A 16,669-nucleotide genomic window follows, 5' to 3' on the forward strand; every position below is an offset into this window, starting at 1 on the left:
AGGCCTAGTTATTTAAGATCTGTACTTTGTTATAGACCATTCATTTTGGATATCCACAACACAGCAAACTGAAAAAGCATACATTAGCCTCGTGTGCAAATGTTTTGGGTCACGTTTAAAACAATTCATTCATTCACATGTGTAATCATACTCAGAAGATACAATGCATATAAAAAATAATAAGTTACACTCTTCGGGGTGGGCAATTCCGGTCCTTGAGTTTTAAAGGTTTCCCTCCTCCAACACCCTTGATTCCAATGAACAGGATCATTATCAGGCTTATGCAGTTTGCTTATGAGCTGGTAATATGAATCAGATGTGTTGGAGAAGGGAAACATCCACTATTCAAAAAGTAGCTGACTGTGCTCATCAGGTTCAAAAACAGATTTGTTTTTATTTTTCTCAAGCTGCTGCGCCTCTCGTGAAGTCCTTCCGCACTTCACACATCATGCATACATCAGTGTGTGTGTGTGTGTGTGTGTGTGTTGTTATCATTCATTTCTTTGTACAGGGTATGGAAATGTTATAGTACTTGGTTTGTTTAGATAAGTGAACCAGAAAGTTTCTCACCTTTTGCTCTGGAAAACTTGCCCGCAACATGTTGGGATTCATTCAAAAAAAAATAAATAAATCTAGTAGGACACCTTCAAACAAGTTTCCGAAAGAAAAAAGACATAAATATTTGCAGTATCACACTTGGAAGGTTAAAATGAAAGCGTAGTATTCATGCAGCGAGTCCACAAGCTTATAGGCTAACATTACGAGCGGAATAAAAGTGTCGTTTTTAAGCCAGTGCCAAAAAGCGCTGACTTGTGGGCTTGTGCGTGGTGCCAAACATCATTTTCTACTCTTATAACGTATATTATTTATGACTGGATGCGTGAAAATGACAGTATAATATGATACTGGCAGCGCTATATCATAATCTGTGATCGGAAATAGTGAACACAATGAGAAAAAAAGTGCAAAAGGAGGATTTGATTGAGCTTGAGATCACCGTTTCCTTTTTCGTGAGAAGGTTTCTGAGAATGTCGTAAAGTTCCTTATGCGCATCGGAGCAGGATACTGAGAACCTTGTAAAAAAATAATATTATCAGCCAGGTATTCTTGTAAAACTCATATGTGTTTACCGGACCGCGTGGGTTAGGGATAGGCTGTCTCACATCGGTCCAAAATGGGGCAGTTATTTATGAGCAGCGTGACAGACAAGCCTTGTGGCCTCTTGTTTATTCATTATGTCAGCAGCTCTTCATCATGACTCTTTAGAGCCCTGATGAGCTCATTAACTCAAGACCTTTTTCCTTTTGGACTGGACAGATGGTTGCAGTTAACCATCTTAAGACAGAACGAACAATGCTGTCCTAACTCGTGGGTCAGAACTCAATGAGACAGACCCATGTTGTGAAAACAGGTTTTGGCAGATGTTTAGTATTATCATCATTATTAAGACGAGAACAATGTTTAACCCAATTGAGTGTAGGGCTGCTTGATTATGGGAAAAAATAATAATCACGATATTTTTGGCAATAATTGAAATCACAATTATTCAAACGATTATTTATTTTTTGGTACAAAACAAGAAAATGTTTAAGCATTTAAAAATATTAAGACCAATTAAAAAAAAAACTATAATTATGTAAGTTCCTTTTGGACCAAACAGAATTTCTAATAATATTTTTTTTATTTATGTTGGCAAAAAATTGAAGTGAAATTGGAGTGCAGCATGTGCACTGTGCAATAGGACGATTTTTTTTTGGGTACAAAACAAGAAACATTTTAAACGTAAAAAAAACCACCCCAAAAACTATAATAGGCATGTTCCTTTTGGATGAAACAAAATTTATTAAATGAGTTATTATATAACATTTTTAAAAGGTGCAAATGTATACATTTAAACATCTCAAGAATTAGTATTAATAATCTTTTGTTTACGATTATGCTGATTTTGTAATTGTAGAGTGTAATAATTGAAATTGTAATAGAATTTCGATTAATTGCACAGCCCTACTTGAGTGTGTATATATATATATATATATATATATATATATAAGATTTTAAATAAGACTTCTGCCATGTGGTACTCCTGGTCAAAAGTGGTAGCATGTAAATTACAATGATTTTCGTCTTCTTTTTTTTACACTAGGTGGAACTTTTCCAAAATGAAGAACCATTCAAATCTATATCTTGAGTGGCACGCATGCCATTTTAAAAAAGTGGATTTACAGAAATATCCCAATGCAAAAATATTTTTTTCTTCTTTTCTCATTGTACTTATTATAAGAGGAAACACATTTTGTCCACCAAATTGCAGTTTGGCTTCACAAATATCAAAAGATGAGCAATTGAACAGTAAAAGCCAGGCAGGGCGTGTGTTTTTACGAGTGGGCTACTTTGACAAATGAAAGGCTCCTAATGCCACATGGGACATGGAAATCTTCTGCTGATCCCAAACCAGCATTTCTTCACCAGGCCAAATGCTCATCAGCGCTAAGAGCTTCCATGTGAAAACATTTGGACATGATCAAAAAGATCGGCATCTCACATGAGCGTTATTCGGCGCTTTCAGCTCCTTTTCCCCCCTGCATCAATCCATTTTAATAGCTTTACCCCAGGGACGCATTTAAGGCCTGTCAGTGAAGATGGCTTATTTTCTTTCTTTTTTTTTTAATACTACACATACGACAGAAGCAGAGTAGCGTTGACGTGAAAGTGCTTAGACAGCAAAAGGTGCTTGATGAAAAGTTGCTGCCAACACATTCTAACATGAAAGAAGCTTTGCAAATAACTTCACGTTTTACAACAAAGCTTTTTTTTTCATGATGATACTACATTTATGATTAAACAAAATGGAACAGTTAAGATTTGATTGTGATTCTTCTCAACCCCGCGATATGAAAATTTACAGAAAAACTAACTAGCTAGCTAATCTATCCTTCACACACTAGATAGCTAGGTAGCTAAAAAGCTAAGAAGCTAGGAAGCTAAGAAGCTAGGAAGCTAGAACTGAGCAGATTAATGTCCAATTTTACTGTAATACATACAATAAAATTCCTAACACTATTCAGTTGTTTTTCACCGATCAGTTATTGTATACGTTTTAACATAATATGCTGTCTATATTTGAGTGCATTAGTTATCGCAACACACGTTGTGAATAAAAAACAAAAGACAGACAATTTGGCTTTTCAGTCCATAATAATATTTTGGCCACAAAAGGCACACTCAGAAGGAAACTAGTTACATGTCAGAAAGTAGCAGTCATGCAGTGTTGCATTATGAAATTTCATGTCGTGTCATTTCCCTTTTTATTTTTATGTGGTTCGTTACACAACTCATCACGAAAAGTTGCCCCATCAATGCAAAATCAAAAAGTGTTTCAATGACGCTTGATGTACAGTATAATAAGAAACAAGGTCCTTAAAAAAAACAACCACACATATATATATATATATATATATATATACAAAAAAGGTCCCAAAAAGTCTGTTGGTTCGGTCACCGTACTCGTCTGAAAATCAATGCAGTCACGCTGTTTCCCTTCTTGCCTCCAAACTGGAACGTGGGCGTCGGCAACTCCTGAACAAATTCAAATCCTGTGAAACATCAAAGAGAGAAAAATGTCATTTCCAAACGCATAAACAAGCATGCTGGGACCTTGAATGTCAAACATGAGAGACGACCTGCAGGCAGGCACTCCTGTGCGACTCACAAAAAAGCGACAGCGAACTGGCCAGTTGCCAAAATACAACCTTCAGACAGTTGTCGCCCGGAGCTTAACAGTCCCATTTGAGGAGACGTGTGTTGACTGAGGGGGTCATAAAACAAAATGGGCCTAAATGTAAATGTTTATGTTTCAATAGCAAAAGTGAAATGTATATTTTGTGTGTAAAGGTTTGCTGGCTGCACCGCATGGGTTTTATTTTGACACAAAAAATGCTTGGTTGTAACGTATTTATTTATTTATTTGAAAAGAACTAAATGACGAAATAAATAAATACATGAATAAAAGTGAAAATAATAAATATATAAAAATATAATTCAAAAATCAATTTTTTTTTTTATGGAAATAAAAACAACAAAAAATATATATACGTATATCCCCAAATAAAGTAAAAATAAATATAAAAATAAATAACTAAATAAATACAAAAATACAGATATAAATAGAATAAAATATCAATGAATAAATAAAAACGCTCTGCTCTCACATTCATTTATTTCAGGCTCCAGATGCAGGTCGAAAAGTGGGGGCGGTCCTAAGCGTGTCTTGTGTTGTGCTCTGCTGTTTATTTTTGTATCTATTTTTTATTTTTATTCATTTATTTAGGGATGTATATACAGTGGAAAAAATGTTTTGGGGGGTTGAACAATTCTGACTTTGAACACTTCGCAGGAACGAATTATGTACAAACTCCGAGGTACCACTGTATATATATTTTTTTATTTCCATTAATGTGTCAGTTAGGGCAAATGTTGAGATCTCCAATACTTCTAATGTGAACTGTTGATACTTGTACATACAGTTAAATTTGACATAAGGGCATTTTTGACAGGCAAGTAATTAGCATATCTGCCACATATTCAAAAGGTTACGTGTTTGAATCCCGTCTCAATCCTTCCTGTGTGGAGTTTGCGAACCTGCAATAGTGGACTAATACCAATTTATGGCAACAAAAGCGTTTTCATACACAGGCTCCAGCTCACCCGCGACCCTAATATGGCAAGAAGTTCAATAGAAAACGCACGGACGTCATTTTGGCCTCACCTTCTTTGAATCGCTCAAGCAGCTGCTCTTTTGTCCAATTACAGGACGTAATAGAGAAGAGGCCTTGATCCTTCAGAGAGGCTTTTAAAGCTTGCACGTAAAGTCTTTTCACCTCGCTGGTATTGTCAGGATTCAGGCTGATGGCGTCAAACGTCCCTTTGTCGACGCACACGTCGTAACCCTCGAGTGCCCCTCCGCAAAAGTCCGCCTCCTTCAAAAAAAGAGAAAAGTTTTCACATGGATTTGGTGACAATGTCTACAATTCATTGTGGGAATGCTGAAGAATTCCCCACATATGTTATTGTGATTTTATATATATATATCGTCTGATTCCACATTACGTACAGTATTCGGAAAATTTAACATTAAATATCAACTTTTCCCCATTCATTTTCAATGGGACTGACATTGAACTTTTTCTAAGTACCACTTTCCACGCCCACTTAAATACAACCGATCATCATTGCCAGGTGTTGGTAAAGTGCATTGTCTAGTAACCATGAGGTTGCAGGGTCAAATTTGTAATTTTCAATTTTCACATCATTTAATTTACTTCATAAGCACATGCGTTCAAATCTTAGCATTCAGCTTTTCCCACACAATTTCTGCAGAAATTGCACTTTGGCTAGTTAAATATGATTTGACTAAGTCAAACTGAGCAGAATACATCTGATCAAGTAGATAGGTTAGGTTCATACACACACAAAAAAAGTAACTTTAAAAAAAAAAAGAAGAAGAAGAAGAAGAAGAAGGTAATTTTACACCAATAAAGTTCTAATATTGGGAGGGTATTTTTATTTTTTTTTTACAAAAATAAAGTTCTATTATTGGGAGACAAAAGTTATCATTTTACCAGGATGCAGTTGTAATGGTACGGGAATAAAGTTACAATATTACAAGAATACATACATAAATAAAAATATCATTTAACATTGGATAAAGTATCCCCAAAAAAATTTATATTTACGTTGTAATACTACAAGAAAAAAGACTGAAGTTTATGGGCAAAAAAAGAGTTCTGAATTTTATAAGAATCCAATTGTCATATTACAAAAGAAAAGTCATGTATCAGGAAAACGGTACTACAACAAGAATAAAGTCATCCTTTTGCCAGAATAAAGTAATGTTACTCAATTTGCAACGTGATGAGAATAAAGTTGTAATACAGCAATTATAATAAGCTGAAAAAAAATTAACATTTTTTTTTTTTAATCTACAATGTAGATTTCTCTCTCTACCTCCCTCCCTATCCCGCTAACGTCAATATTGACTTGAATGTCAGCTTTCTGTCAAAGGAACACACACACACAGTCACTATTCTGAACATACATGCATGGCTGCTGCAAACATACACACACACACGTCAAGACGTACCCATTGGGACCGCCATTACGGAGCAGATGTGCTTTCATTGCTTTGAGGTTTGGAGGTGGTCAAATGTGAATGGTGGGCAAACCTCCATCATTTTCAGGGCCATTTTCAAGTGGGCCATATGTAAACACAGCAAGAGTTTTCCTCAAACCCACCCCAGGACCAGATGTAGATCCTTTGTGGAAACTCGGATGCCATTTTTTTCAAGTAAACTTTTGTTTGGGACACTTGGAAGTAGACATACCACACACACGCTACATAAAATCTTGTGTCTATGGAAAAGATATAATAGAACCCACCTTAACATTGACATGAGTCAAGCCCTCTGCCTGAAGAACACTTTTTGCCAGTTCCACAGAGGTCGGGGAATAATCAATTCCTGTTAAATTCTTGTATCCATGTTTCGCCTGGAAGACAAAACACATCTATTGACCAAATTTTGTTTCCACAATGAATATTCTTGTCACGATGTGCTGTATCACACGATTGACACTCTCAGAGAGAATCCTTTGATTTATATTAAATTACATATGTAATTGTTTTCCACCTTACCATCTCAACTAAAAAGGCTCCGTTTCCTGTGCCGATGTCCAGAATGGCAGCGTCTTTCGAAACATTTGTGGCGTTCATCCATTTTAGCACACGGGCCATGCTTTCCTCACCAAACCTTATAAAAAAATGTCCACTGTTATAATTTTTTAATAATAGGTAATAATAAAGCGTTATCTAATAAAGATATGGTCGTTATTTTAACAGTAAACTTAGAAGGAAAAAAAACAAGTTTCAAAGCAAAACAATAATATTCAGATTTTAATTTCACAATTTTACATTTTTATCCTCTGCCCAAAAAATTACATCACTGCAACTTATTAGTTGTGAAACTCTTCTTTGTGTATAATGTATGTCTGTTTACACTGCCACCTGGTGGCCACGGTAGGCACACAAGGAGCACAATCTCAATGCATTGACAGTCCCTTTAATGATGACGTCACTATTTTATAACGTTGAATACTGTAGAGTGCTATTTTGCTTTTTTAAATTTTAGTAAAAATAAATAAACATCGTGTTAGTAAATATTTTTACATAAAAATGATTACCATATCTCACCAACGTCCCCGATGTCTTTGAATGTTTCCAACTCTTTTTGGTATGCCTCTTCCCAACTGCAAAAACAAAATTGACACTATTATAATTATAATAATAATTATTATTATGATCATAAACAATTTAAAATTTCAAAGCACCTCTAAACAAACAAGGGCATGAATTCCGAGGATGAAAGGTAATCCAATCAAATCAAATAAAAACTATAATATTTATCCAGTCTGGGCTGAACGCTATCTTAGCTCTTGCAACCAGTGGGTGCAGAAGCGAGAAATAATAACTCACTACCAAATTATATGACTTTTAATCACGCCACTATATGCTCAAAAGACTTACTGTTCCTTCGTTCCTAACTGCGAAGTTTCAAAGTCATTATCCGAGTCTCTGTCCTCTTCTGAGTCGCAACCATGCGTGCTTCTTACGGCGGCTTCCATGTTTGTTAAACAGCGAAGGGAGACAACTACATCTCCCATGAGGCATTGCGCATCTTGTAGCGCCTTCTCCTCAACCGCAGGGGGCAGTGGGATTGATGGGGATGTTTCCATCATGGCGGCATCCATTTCAGGTTATACTTTTAGTTCTGTGTGTTACCACAGCGCCAATAGCAACTCGGATCATGTAAGTACACCGCGTCGCGTTGCCAAAAGCGAGGGGGAGCTTCGCCTTCCGGGCGTCGTTGATCGGCGCCTTTAGTTTGTGTTGTTTGCCCACTGTCATGATCTGTTGCTGAGCTAGCTAGTTATGGTGTCGTCTATTTACCGGCGGATGTGCTTATTATAGCTGGTATAGTTGGACACGTAATTGTCTATTAGTCTGGTTACGGATGCACACTAGTGAAATGGTGGCTCATACTCCTAAATCACGGTTGCTTATTGGCGTTATTTTACAATAGGAAGTATTAGGAGGAAGTGTTATAAGTTCCAGGAAATACTCAGCTGTTAGCTCCCCTGGTGGCTAGCAAGTGTTTTAGTTTAGTTATTAACTTGTGTTTGAATGCTTAATCTGCTTGTCACCAATGGGAAAAAAAATTGCCAAATGGGGTTAAAATGGTAGGCTCCATTTTAATTCATTTCATTTCCGTGTTGCCTGACAGGTGAGCTTGTCAGTCATCTTCATTCATGTTAACGTCACTTTTAACAGTGTGACAAGTTTTCAATTTGACCTCTGCATACTAGTGTGCATGTCATGCATGATGCTGATGAATTCATGTAATTTTGTTAAATAGCTTGGCAGCGTAGGGGTTAGCTCGTCTGCTTGACTATCAAGAAATGGGAGACTATCATATATTATCACTTCATGGAAAAATGAAAAGATTGTAGTCTTTCGAATCAGAGGCCAAGCTTGCTTCAGCTCAAAATTCCGACTAGCTCGAGTATTAATTTTATTAAAAATATGTTTTGACTCATTCTAGTCTTCGTAAAGTGAATCTTTCTAAGTATGGTTAATATGGAAGCGGAAAAAAGCATTGGGTGGACGCTAGGGATAAACTGCATCATGGCGGGGGACGGACAGTTTCTTTTTAATCTAAAATGTGTTTCTCACCCATGACATTAATGATAACAAGCCCTGTGGAAATTGGGTGGACAGTGTAACTGGCTTTAGAAGGAGTATAGGAAATAGATTATTTGTCGCTAATAAGCAACCAACTCCTGTCAATCAAGGACCTTTCAAAGATACTGTATGATTACCAATATGTTGTTTGTCTGCATTCCGTCAACTCTTAGTCAGCAGAGTTGAACAAATACTACAGTGCACCTTTCTTTCAAAGGAGGGGGTACGTGCTTTACAGTTTGGGAGTGTTGTAATTGAAATATAGGCAACAAATTCTTTGATTACATCTGATAAAGCCGCCCACTGTCCAAAATCTGTCCAGTGGTTCAATAGTCCGCAAACTAATTGCTGTACAATGGCACCATTTAGAGGGTATCAGCAAATGCTTACGTTGGAAATGCTTTAAGTTTGACCTGAAAGTATTCAGCATTCTTGCTATTGTTGTTGTTGTTCATACAGGAGGGCTTCCTGTTAGGAGAAGTAAGGCAAGAGGAGACCATCAGCATCAGTGACACGCAGATAAGCAGTGCGGAGCTCATCCAGGTCGTAGGTAAGGAATGGCTGACTGAGTGTCTACCTACACTTATTTATCCTTTTTATCAGATTTTGAGCATAATGTAACTGAAAACACATGTCTCCGTTTCCAACAGAAATCCATAACCATGATCCATGTGCACGGTTGTTTAGGTAAGCTTCATAAGATTTTTTTTTTCCTCTCTGCACTTGAACACATGGAAAAATACTATCTCAGTGTTTTATAATAATAATAATGGAATATTTGACAGTTTTGTGTGTGCGTGGTAAGTCTCGACATTGAGTTTCACTATTTGAATTTAATTTCTGAAAGAAATGCTCCGTACAGAAACGGGAAATTCATTTTTTAAATGATAATTGTTGCTCAATCATAATTAGTATTCGTGACAGAGTGTTTGATCATGTGTGTCATAATGTTAAGAAAAATGCTGACTGAAACCGAAAATTGCTGATCTCTTGACTTAATCACAGTAATAAATACATTCAGTATTTAAATAAGTTGATCCATCACTTAGGGCTTCATACCCATTTTAGGACAGTAGATGGCTCCATCTTACAAGATTGTAGCGCGGCATCAAGCAACCAAGCAGGATTGTGACATCTAAACTTTTTCCACCAGCTTTTATGACTATGCCGGCAAAGTCAACGAAGAACATCTCAACAGTATTCTAAAAGACAGGCGAAAAGTGAGTGATGGCGTCCCGTCTCGTCCATCTTCTCATACCAACTGTCAACCGAATGAGGGCAGTTCTTCGATAACGACGACTGACCCTTTTCAACTACATGCATTTTATTTCACTCTTTCCTCACCCAGCATGTGATTGGCTGGTACCGCTTTCGGCGGAACACGCAGCAGCAGATGTCCTTCCGGGAGCAGGTCGTCCACAAGCAGCTGACGCAGCTGCTCGGCGTGCCCGACCTCGTCTTCCTCCTGTTCAGCTTCATCTCCACGGCCAACAGCTCCACGCACGCGCTGGAGTACGTGCTCTTCCGGCCCAACCACAGGTATTGATTGATTGATTGATTGATTGATTGATGAGCAGTTCTGAGAGTCCACTGTCAACAATATTCTTGAGTGGTATTTCCCGGCTCATGTTGTGGGGGTGCTAAGCGTCCATCTGCACTCAGTAGGTACAACCAGAGGATCACCCTCAGCATCCCCAACCTCGGCAACACCAGCCAGCAGGAGTACAAGGTCTCCTCTGTGCCCAACACCTCGCTCAACTACGCCAAGGTCATCAAAGAACACGGGTAATATTTGCACGCCAAACATGAATGGGCACCGCTTCCAGGGTCACTGTCAGCTACTGAACAAATGGCCTCCGACGCCTGTTTCCACCCGAGCACACGCCAACACCAGACGCGCATAAGTTGACGCAGAGCGTGTCGCGTGAGTTGCAAAGAGTCGCCTGGCGTCACCAGAGGGCACGCGCGCACATTACACACATCGATTGGGCCGTGTTAAAACCTCCTGCCGGCTGTGCGGTTTATAAAAGAGGGCGAGGCGCAGTATTCCCGCTGTGAACTGACCGTGACTAATGGACAGTGGAATTTATTACACTTCGATTGCAGCCAAAATGGAGCTACAGTACTGTTCCTAAAAAGCAAATATATATCCGCTTCACTGCAGGGCCGAATTCTTCGACAAAGACGGCGTGATGAAGGATATCCGGACCATATATCAAGTGTACAGTGCGCTGCAAGACAAAGTGCAGGTGAGCAGACTCCCAGGGTGCATAAAAAGGATATATTTGTTTCCCCTTATTTGATTTATCCTCCTGTCATCTAATTTTAAGGCTGTGTGTGGGGAGGTCGAACAAAGTGAACGAGTGAAGGAGAAAATTCAAGACGATGTGAACAAGCTGAAAGAACAAATTGCTCTCAGGAAACGCAAGGCGGCGGAAGAGGAGAGGAGTAAGTATCGATGTTTTTATTTGAGGATTTTCAGGACTCGGCCTCACAAGGGTTCGAATACCAGCTCAGCCTTTCTTGTGTGGAGTTTCTCCCAATGCTTATTATTTCCATGAAGAGTGGGAAAGTGTCTGCATCATCTGGCAGTCGGTGAAAGATGCAATGTACATTTCATCAAAGTCCACAGCTAGGGCTGCTCGATTATAGAAAAAATAAAATATTAATCACGTTAATATTGGTAATAATTGAAATCACAATTAAGACGATCATTTATTTTTTGGTACAAAACAAAAAACGTTTAAACCTAAAACAAATTTAAGATTTTTTGGGGGGAAAACTATAATTATGCAAGTTCCTTTTGGATGAAACAAAATGTATTAAATTTGTTATTTGAAATTAAAATAAAAATGTTGCAAATGTATACATTTAAAATACTCAAAATTAGTGTTAATTATTTTATTTTTTAACGATTCTCCACAGCTAGGGCTGCTCGATTATGAAGAAAATATTAATCACTATAATATTGGTAATAATTGAAATTGCGATTAGGGTCATTTATTTTTTGGTACAAAACAAAAAAATGTTTAAACGTAAAAAATGTTAAGACAAGAATTTTTGAAACACTATAATTAAGTTATTTTTGGATGAAACAAAATGTATTAAATTTGTTATTTTAAAATAAAATAAAAATATTGCAAATGTAAAAATTTAAACAATTAAAAAAATTGTGTTAATAATCTTTTTTTTCTTTTTACGGTTCTGCTGATGTAATTGTGGAGTGTAATAATTCAAATTAATTGCACAGCCCTACCACAGCGACGTCTACCGGGACTCGCAGGAAGCAGCCACTGTAAGATTGTAAACGATCTGAAAGGTACTCTTTAAAAACAACAGAGGGCTAGCGCATCATTTAAAGTGGCAGACGCCCTGACCAAGCACAAAAAGCCCTTCACTGGTGGCGGAATGATTAAAGAGATGTGACCGCAGTGGCGGAGTCATTATTCCGGCACCATAAAAACAAGACGGGTCGACATAACTATGTGACTCAGCCTTTTCTGACGTCATCACCTCAAAGTTGAGAACCAGACTGACAGATGAGCATTGAAGTCTCACTGACTGCTCAATGCAGCATGTTTATGTGTATATGCTTGTTTAAAAATACAGCTAAATACTATTTTAGTACTCACTGATACAGCCTGGGGCTAAAGCCAAACTGTAACAGGGTTTTTACTTTCTGGACCTGGAGTTGCCACCTCTGATTGACAATGCCATTACATCAGGGGTCACCAACCTTTTTAAAACTGAGAGATACTTCTTGGGTACTGATTAATGCGAAGGGCTACCAGTTTGAGACGCACTTCTTAGCTAACAAAATTGCTCAAATTTTTAGGGGGTTAATAATCTAATTGTAGTCTCTTCTGCAAGCTTTTCTCAACAAACACTAAATTTGGCCATGCAATTAAATTTTTTTTTTTTTTTAAGACACCTGGCTAAACACATTAACTCATTCACTCCCAGCCATTTTCACTGAAGCAACCCGCTTCGCTCCCGGCTGTTTTTCTGTAATTTGACTGATTTTGCAAGGCCCACAGAATATTGTGTTCTATTGCTATAAAAACATGGAACCTACCAAAAGAAAGATTAGAGTCTCTTCTTTCATCAGGGACAAAAAGTATATGTTTTGCAGCAATTAGCATTAGAATATAGCTAAGTTTGTGCATAATGATGACATTATGCACAAATCTATCCACCTGCTGGCCGTTTTTGTAATAACTACCATTGCTTCAACCATTCTCTTCAGTTCAGAGGCTGCATCAAAGCCTTCTGTATGCTCTAGCATAATAAAAAAAAACATAAAATGTATAAATACGTCTTTGGAAGCACGGTAATGTTTAAAATAGAACGTATTTGTACGTTTTTGGGAGCAAACGAGTTAAGTGGTTGGGAATTGCACTGTAGCTCAACCAAGAACAAAATGTGTTGACATTAGCCTTTTGCATGCTTTTTAAAGTTGTCTCTGTGTTCCACAGGGCTCCGCGAAGCCCAGAATCCAAACTCCACTCCAGAGGAGAACACGGAACCTTCCGAGACGTCTCTCCCATCTAGGATATCTTTCCACGCACCCTCCGCGCCCGAACGGCCCAGGATCTCCCCCAATCCGCCCTCTTACTCCGACCTCATGTCCCAAGTTGACTCTCTGCTCACGTTGTCTTCCCCGCCCCCAACCAGCGCCGCTCTACTTCCCCGCCCTCAAGCCGTAGGATCACCGGGACACCCCACGCCGGGACCGCTGGCCACGGGCGCCGCCGCCTCTTCCAATCCCATCAGCGCGCCCAGCTCGCCGTACCTCGGCAATGGCGACGGGTCGAGCTCGGACTCGTTAGACAGGCAAGCGGCAGGGCAGGAGTTTGACGACGACGAAGACGAGGACAGTAGCGAGTACGAGAACCTGGTGAGCGAAGCCCCCCGCCTGCCCATGAACCCCGCTAGCCTTTTAGCTCGAAGTCGACCGTCCGCCTTGGGCCCCGACGGGGACGCTCACGGCTCGCAGGCCACATAGAAACGCGGCGCCGGCTGAGTGTGTGTGGGACACTGACGCACCTTCTTAAGCAATCATAAAAAAGTGCCAGTCCTGAAAGTGAACGGCATGTGCAGCTGGCATCCCGCTATAATGTCTTTTTTTGTTGTTGTTGTTGTCTTACCTCCATTTTAAGGGGAAACACGTCAGCTCACTGGAAGGGGGCTCTTTATGTTCTCCATGTTTTGTTTTGTTTTTGAACGGGTGCTGTTTGGGTACTATCATTTGGGGCGTGTCTGGTGTTTTGGGTAATTGCCTCTGCCAACCAGCGTGTCCACAAAAAGGCAGGTCCTGCTTCCCTCTCTTTGTTCACATTACACTAACACTCTTGCATCACTTTTGCACTATTGATTGCCTTCTTTTGACAACAACCTCTCAAAGAAAACAAAACAAAAGGGAGACGATTAATCAGCCTTCAAACTTTTTTTTTTTAATTAGATTAGAATTGCTTTCACATGCACAATTGTCACCTATGATTTGGGATTGGTACTGAAATAAATTGTTGATTGAGCAGAGGTGGCGAATCCAGGTCCAGAAAGTGAAAACCCTGCCACAGTTTGGCTTTAGCCTCAGTTATTAGCTAGCTAGCTCCCTAGCTAGCTCCCATGGTACTCGTTTACCTGCTAGCTAGCTAGCTCCCACCTCTAGCAGGTAAACGAGCACCATGGGAGCTAGCTAACAAGCTAGCACCAGGAGCTAAAGCAAAACTTGCAGAGTATTTACTTTCTGGACCTGGATTTGCCACCTCTGCGATTCAGTACAAAAAAAAAAAAAAATAATCCTATAGTAAGTAAATGACAACCACATATGGGTGCTTTATATATAAATATATATTTTCTTTTTGGTGTGAGATTGATTCGACACGAATGTCAATAGAAAACACTGAAATTGTATCGCGCTTCGCTGCACTTAACATAAGAAAAATGTACGATTTTCTTTGTGCTATACCAATGAGGTCCTGTCTTGCTCCTTGTATAGTCCTTTTCTGACCACTCTGCTCAGCTTCTGTACGTTGCACAGGCCTTCACAGAGCACACACAAACACAATGTACTGTAGCTTTACTAACCGGATGCTTAAGAGGTTCCCTTCTACTGCTGCAACACAGAGAGCTACCACTCAACTTCATTTCAAAAACAACAACAACCTGGCTGCTATCTCCACTTGACTCTGCTCCTTGTTACTGACTTTTAATCACTTCTCGCTCACTTGTTCTCTATTAAAGTCATTCATGGAAGGCCCGGTAACCCTTGTAGTGTGTGAGTGTTAACCGTGGCAATCATCACATCGACTTTGCTTTCCAAAATTGATGTGTGACTTCCAGCTTTGGTTTTGTTCTCCCTTAACTGCCAACACAGCTTCATGTGATACTAGTATGAGTACAGGACTGTCCTGTCGCGACTGACGTTTCTTTTGTTGTTAGGAACAGGAATCCGAACCACAAAGCTGCACCAAACCTGCTTGTTAATTGTGAGACCGAAAATAAAAGTCACTGGCATATTTTTAGGGCAATCGAGAACCTGCAGTGTTTAATGCAGTCACCAGCAGGTTGTACTCGATTTGGAACTGCCGTATTTTGCTTGGAGAACCAGCTTTTAGCTACACAAAGCCATTCGTACGCCATTTTTTTCTCTCTCTCTGTCTCTTATGCATCACTGATCAGGAACTGGCACTGTTTAAATGTGACTTCAAAATCGCAATGTCATGACGTACAAAAACGTGACATTTGTTGTACGCTTTTCCCTGCAGAACTGGAGCATAGGATTAAATTAAGTATTGAATGTACAGTAGTGAAGGGGTTGGGGGGGAGTAGCATTTTGCAGTCATTTTAGAGTTAAAAGCAGGAGTTTGGTAATCATACTCTAAAAAAGCCCTTACGGTAATTGCTGGGCGTCATATCACCGACAGTGGAACCGCTCAAGTTACACAATATCTTCTGGATGCTGGTTGACTTCCAAGTTGTTCTCATTTCAACATCACCCCCCCCCCCCCCCCCCCCCCCCGCTAAATATCCATTTTCTATGGTGTTTGTCCTCATTAGAGAGACAAGTGTGCTGGAGGCTATCCCAAATGAATTTGGGCGAGAGGCAGCCTACGCCCGGGACTGGATGTCAGCCAAATAAGAATTTGCAAACCGCCGCCATGATAAACCCTGGCCCTCTTAACTGCCATGAAAGTTAAAAACCATTGTGCAATAAAACTAAGTGCTACAAATCTGTTTGCATGCTAGTTGTTAGCTACTTTGCTTTTAGCTATGTGCTATTAGCAGTTTTGTATCTAATTGATATTTAATTGTACTGCTTCTAAATTAACTAAGCAGTCAGGGTGTTTTAGATGCTCACCGAACTGAAGTCTTACGTCATGTCACCCATGCTGGGTGTTTTGAACTTGGTTAAACTTTAAATTTTTTAGCCTAATTCTCTTAATGGTCTTTTATGTCATTTTTTGGGAGCATTTTCGGAAAAGTATAACTTCGATTGAGTCGTGACCTGGATGGCTGACAAGCTACTTGTAATGTTCAGCTGTGGGGGTTCCACTGTATTGTATCTTTGCTACCCTCGACTTGATAAAAAAAAACAAAAACAGCAGGTCTCAGGTTTAGTTTCTTTTCTTTTTTTGTTTAAAGATGTAACACTATACAAATAGACACTCATGTACTCATAACTAAATGGGGTAATACTCCCTCCCTGTACCCTTCCTACGTTGAATGGGACACCGTTACACCTCCTCCCTGAAGCACAATGCTGAGGGACTCTTTAGGCTTTTATCGGATTTGTGCACTTGGAAGAAGACAAAAGGTGTGATTGAATGAGCACAGTATGATCTTACATGAGAGGGGTTAATAAAGAGAGATGTG

The 16,669-nt window shown here is 39.3% G+C and overlaps 2 protein-coding genes across 2 annotated transcripts; one reads left to right on the forward strand and one right to left on the reverse strand.

Annotated features, from left to right (window-relative positions):
• Positions 1-3,281: 3,281 nt before the first annotated feature.
• Positions 3,282-7,815, reverse strand: eef1akmt2 (EEF1A lysine methyltransferase 2). The gene is made up of 6 exons (XM_077582289.1): positions 7,577-7,815; positions 7,234-7,299; positions 6,689-6,803; positions 6,436-6,543; positions 4,766-4,976; positions 3,282-3,593 (listed from the first exon to the last, which is right to left on the reverse strand). Exons 1-6 carry the CDS (start codon positions 7,798-7,800, stop codon positions 3,496-3,498), a joined length of 822 nt encoding a protein of 273 aa, XP_077438415.1. The 5' UTR covers positions 7,801-7,815; the 3' UTR covers positions 3,282-3,495.
• Positions 7,816-8,063: 248 nt separating this feature from the next.
• On the forward strand, positions 8,064-13,796 carry abraxas2 (abraxas 2, BRISC complex subunit). The gene is made up of 9 exons (XM_077582441.1): positions 8,064-8,081; positions 9,251-9,341; positions 9,442-9,478; positions 9,945-10,011; positions 10,140-10,330; positions 10,457-10,576; positions 10,956-11,040; positions 11,122-11,239; positions 13,267-13,796. Exons 1-9 carry the CDS (start codon positions 8,064-8,066, stop codon positions 13,794-13,796), a joined length of 1,257 nt encoding a protein of 418 aa, XP_077438567.1.
• Positions 13,797-16,669: the final 2,873 nt, after the last annotated feature.

Source organism: Vanacampus margaritifer, chromosome 12, assembly GCF_051991255.1.
Source record: "Vanacampus margaritifer isolate UIUO_Vmar chromosome 12, RoL_Vmar_1.0, whole genome shotgun sequence".
NCBI lineage: Eukaryota > Metazoa > Chordata > Actinopteri > Syngnathiformes > Syngnathidae > Vanacampus > Vanacampus margaritifer.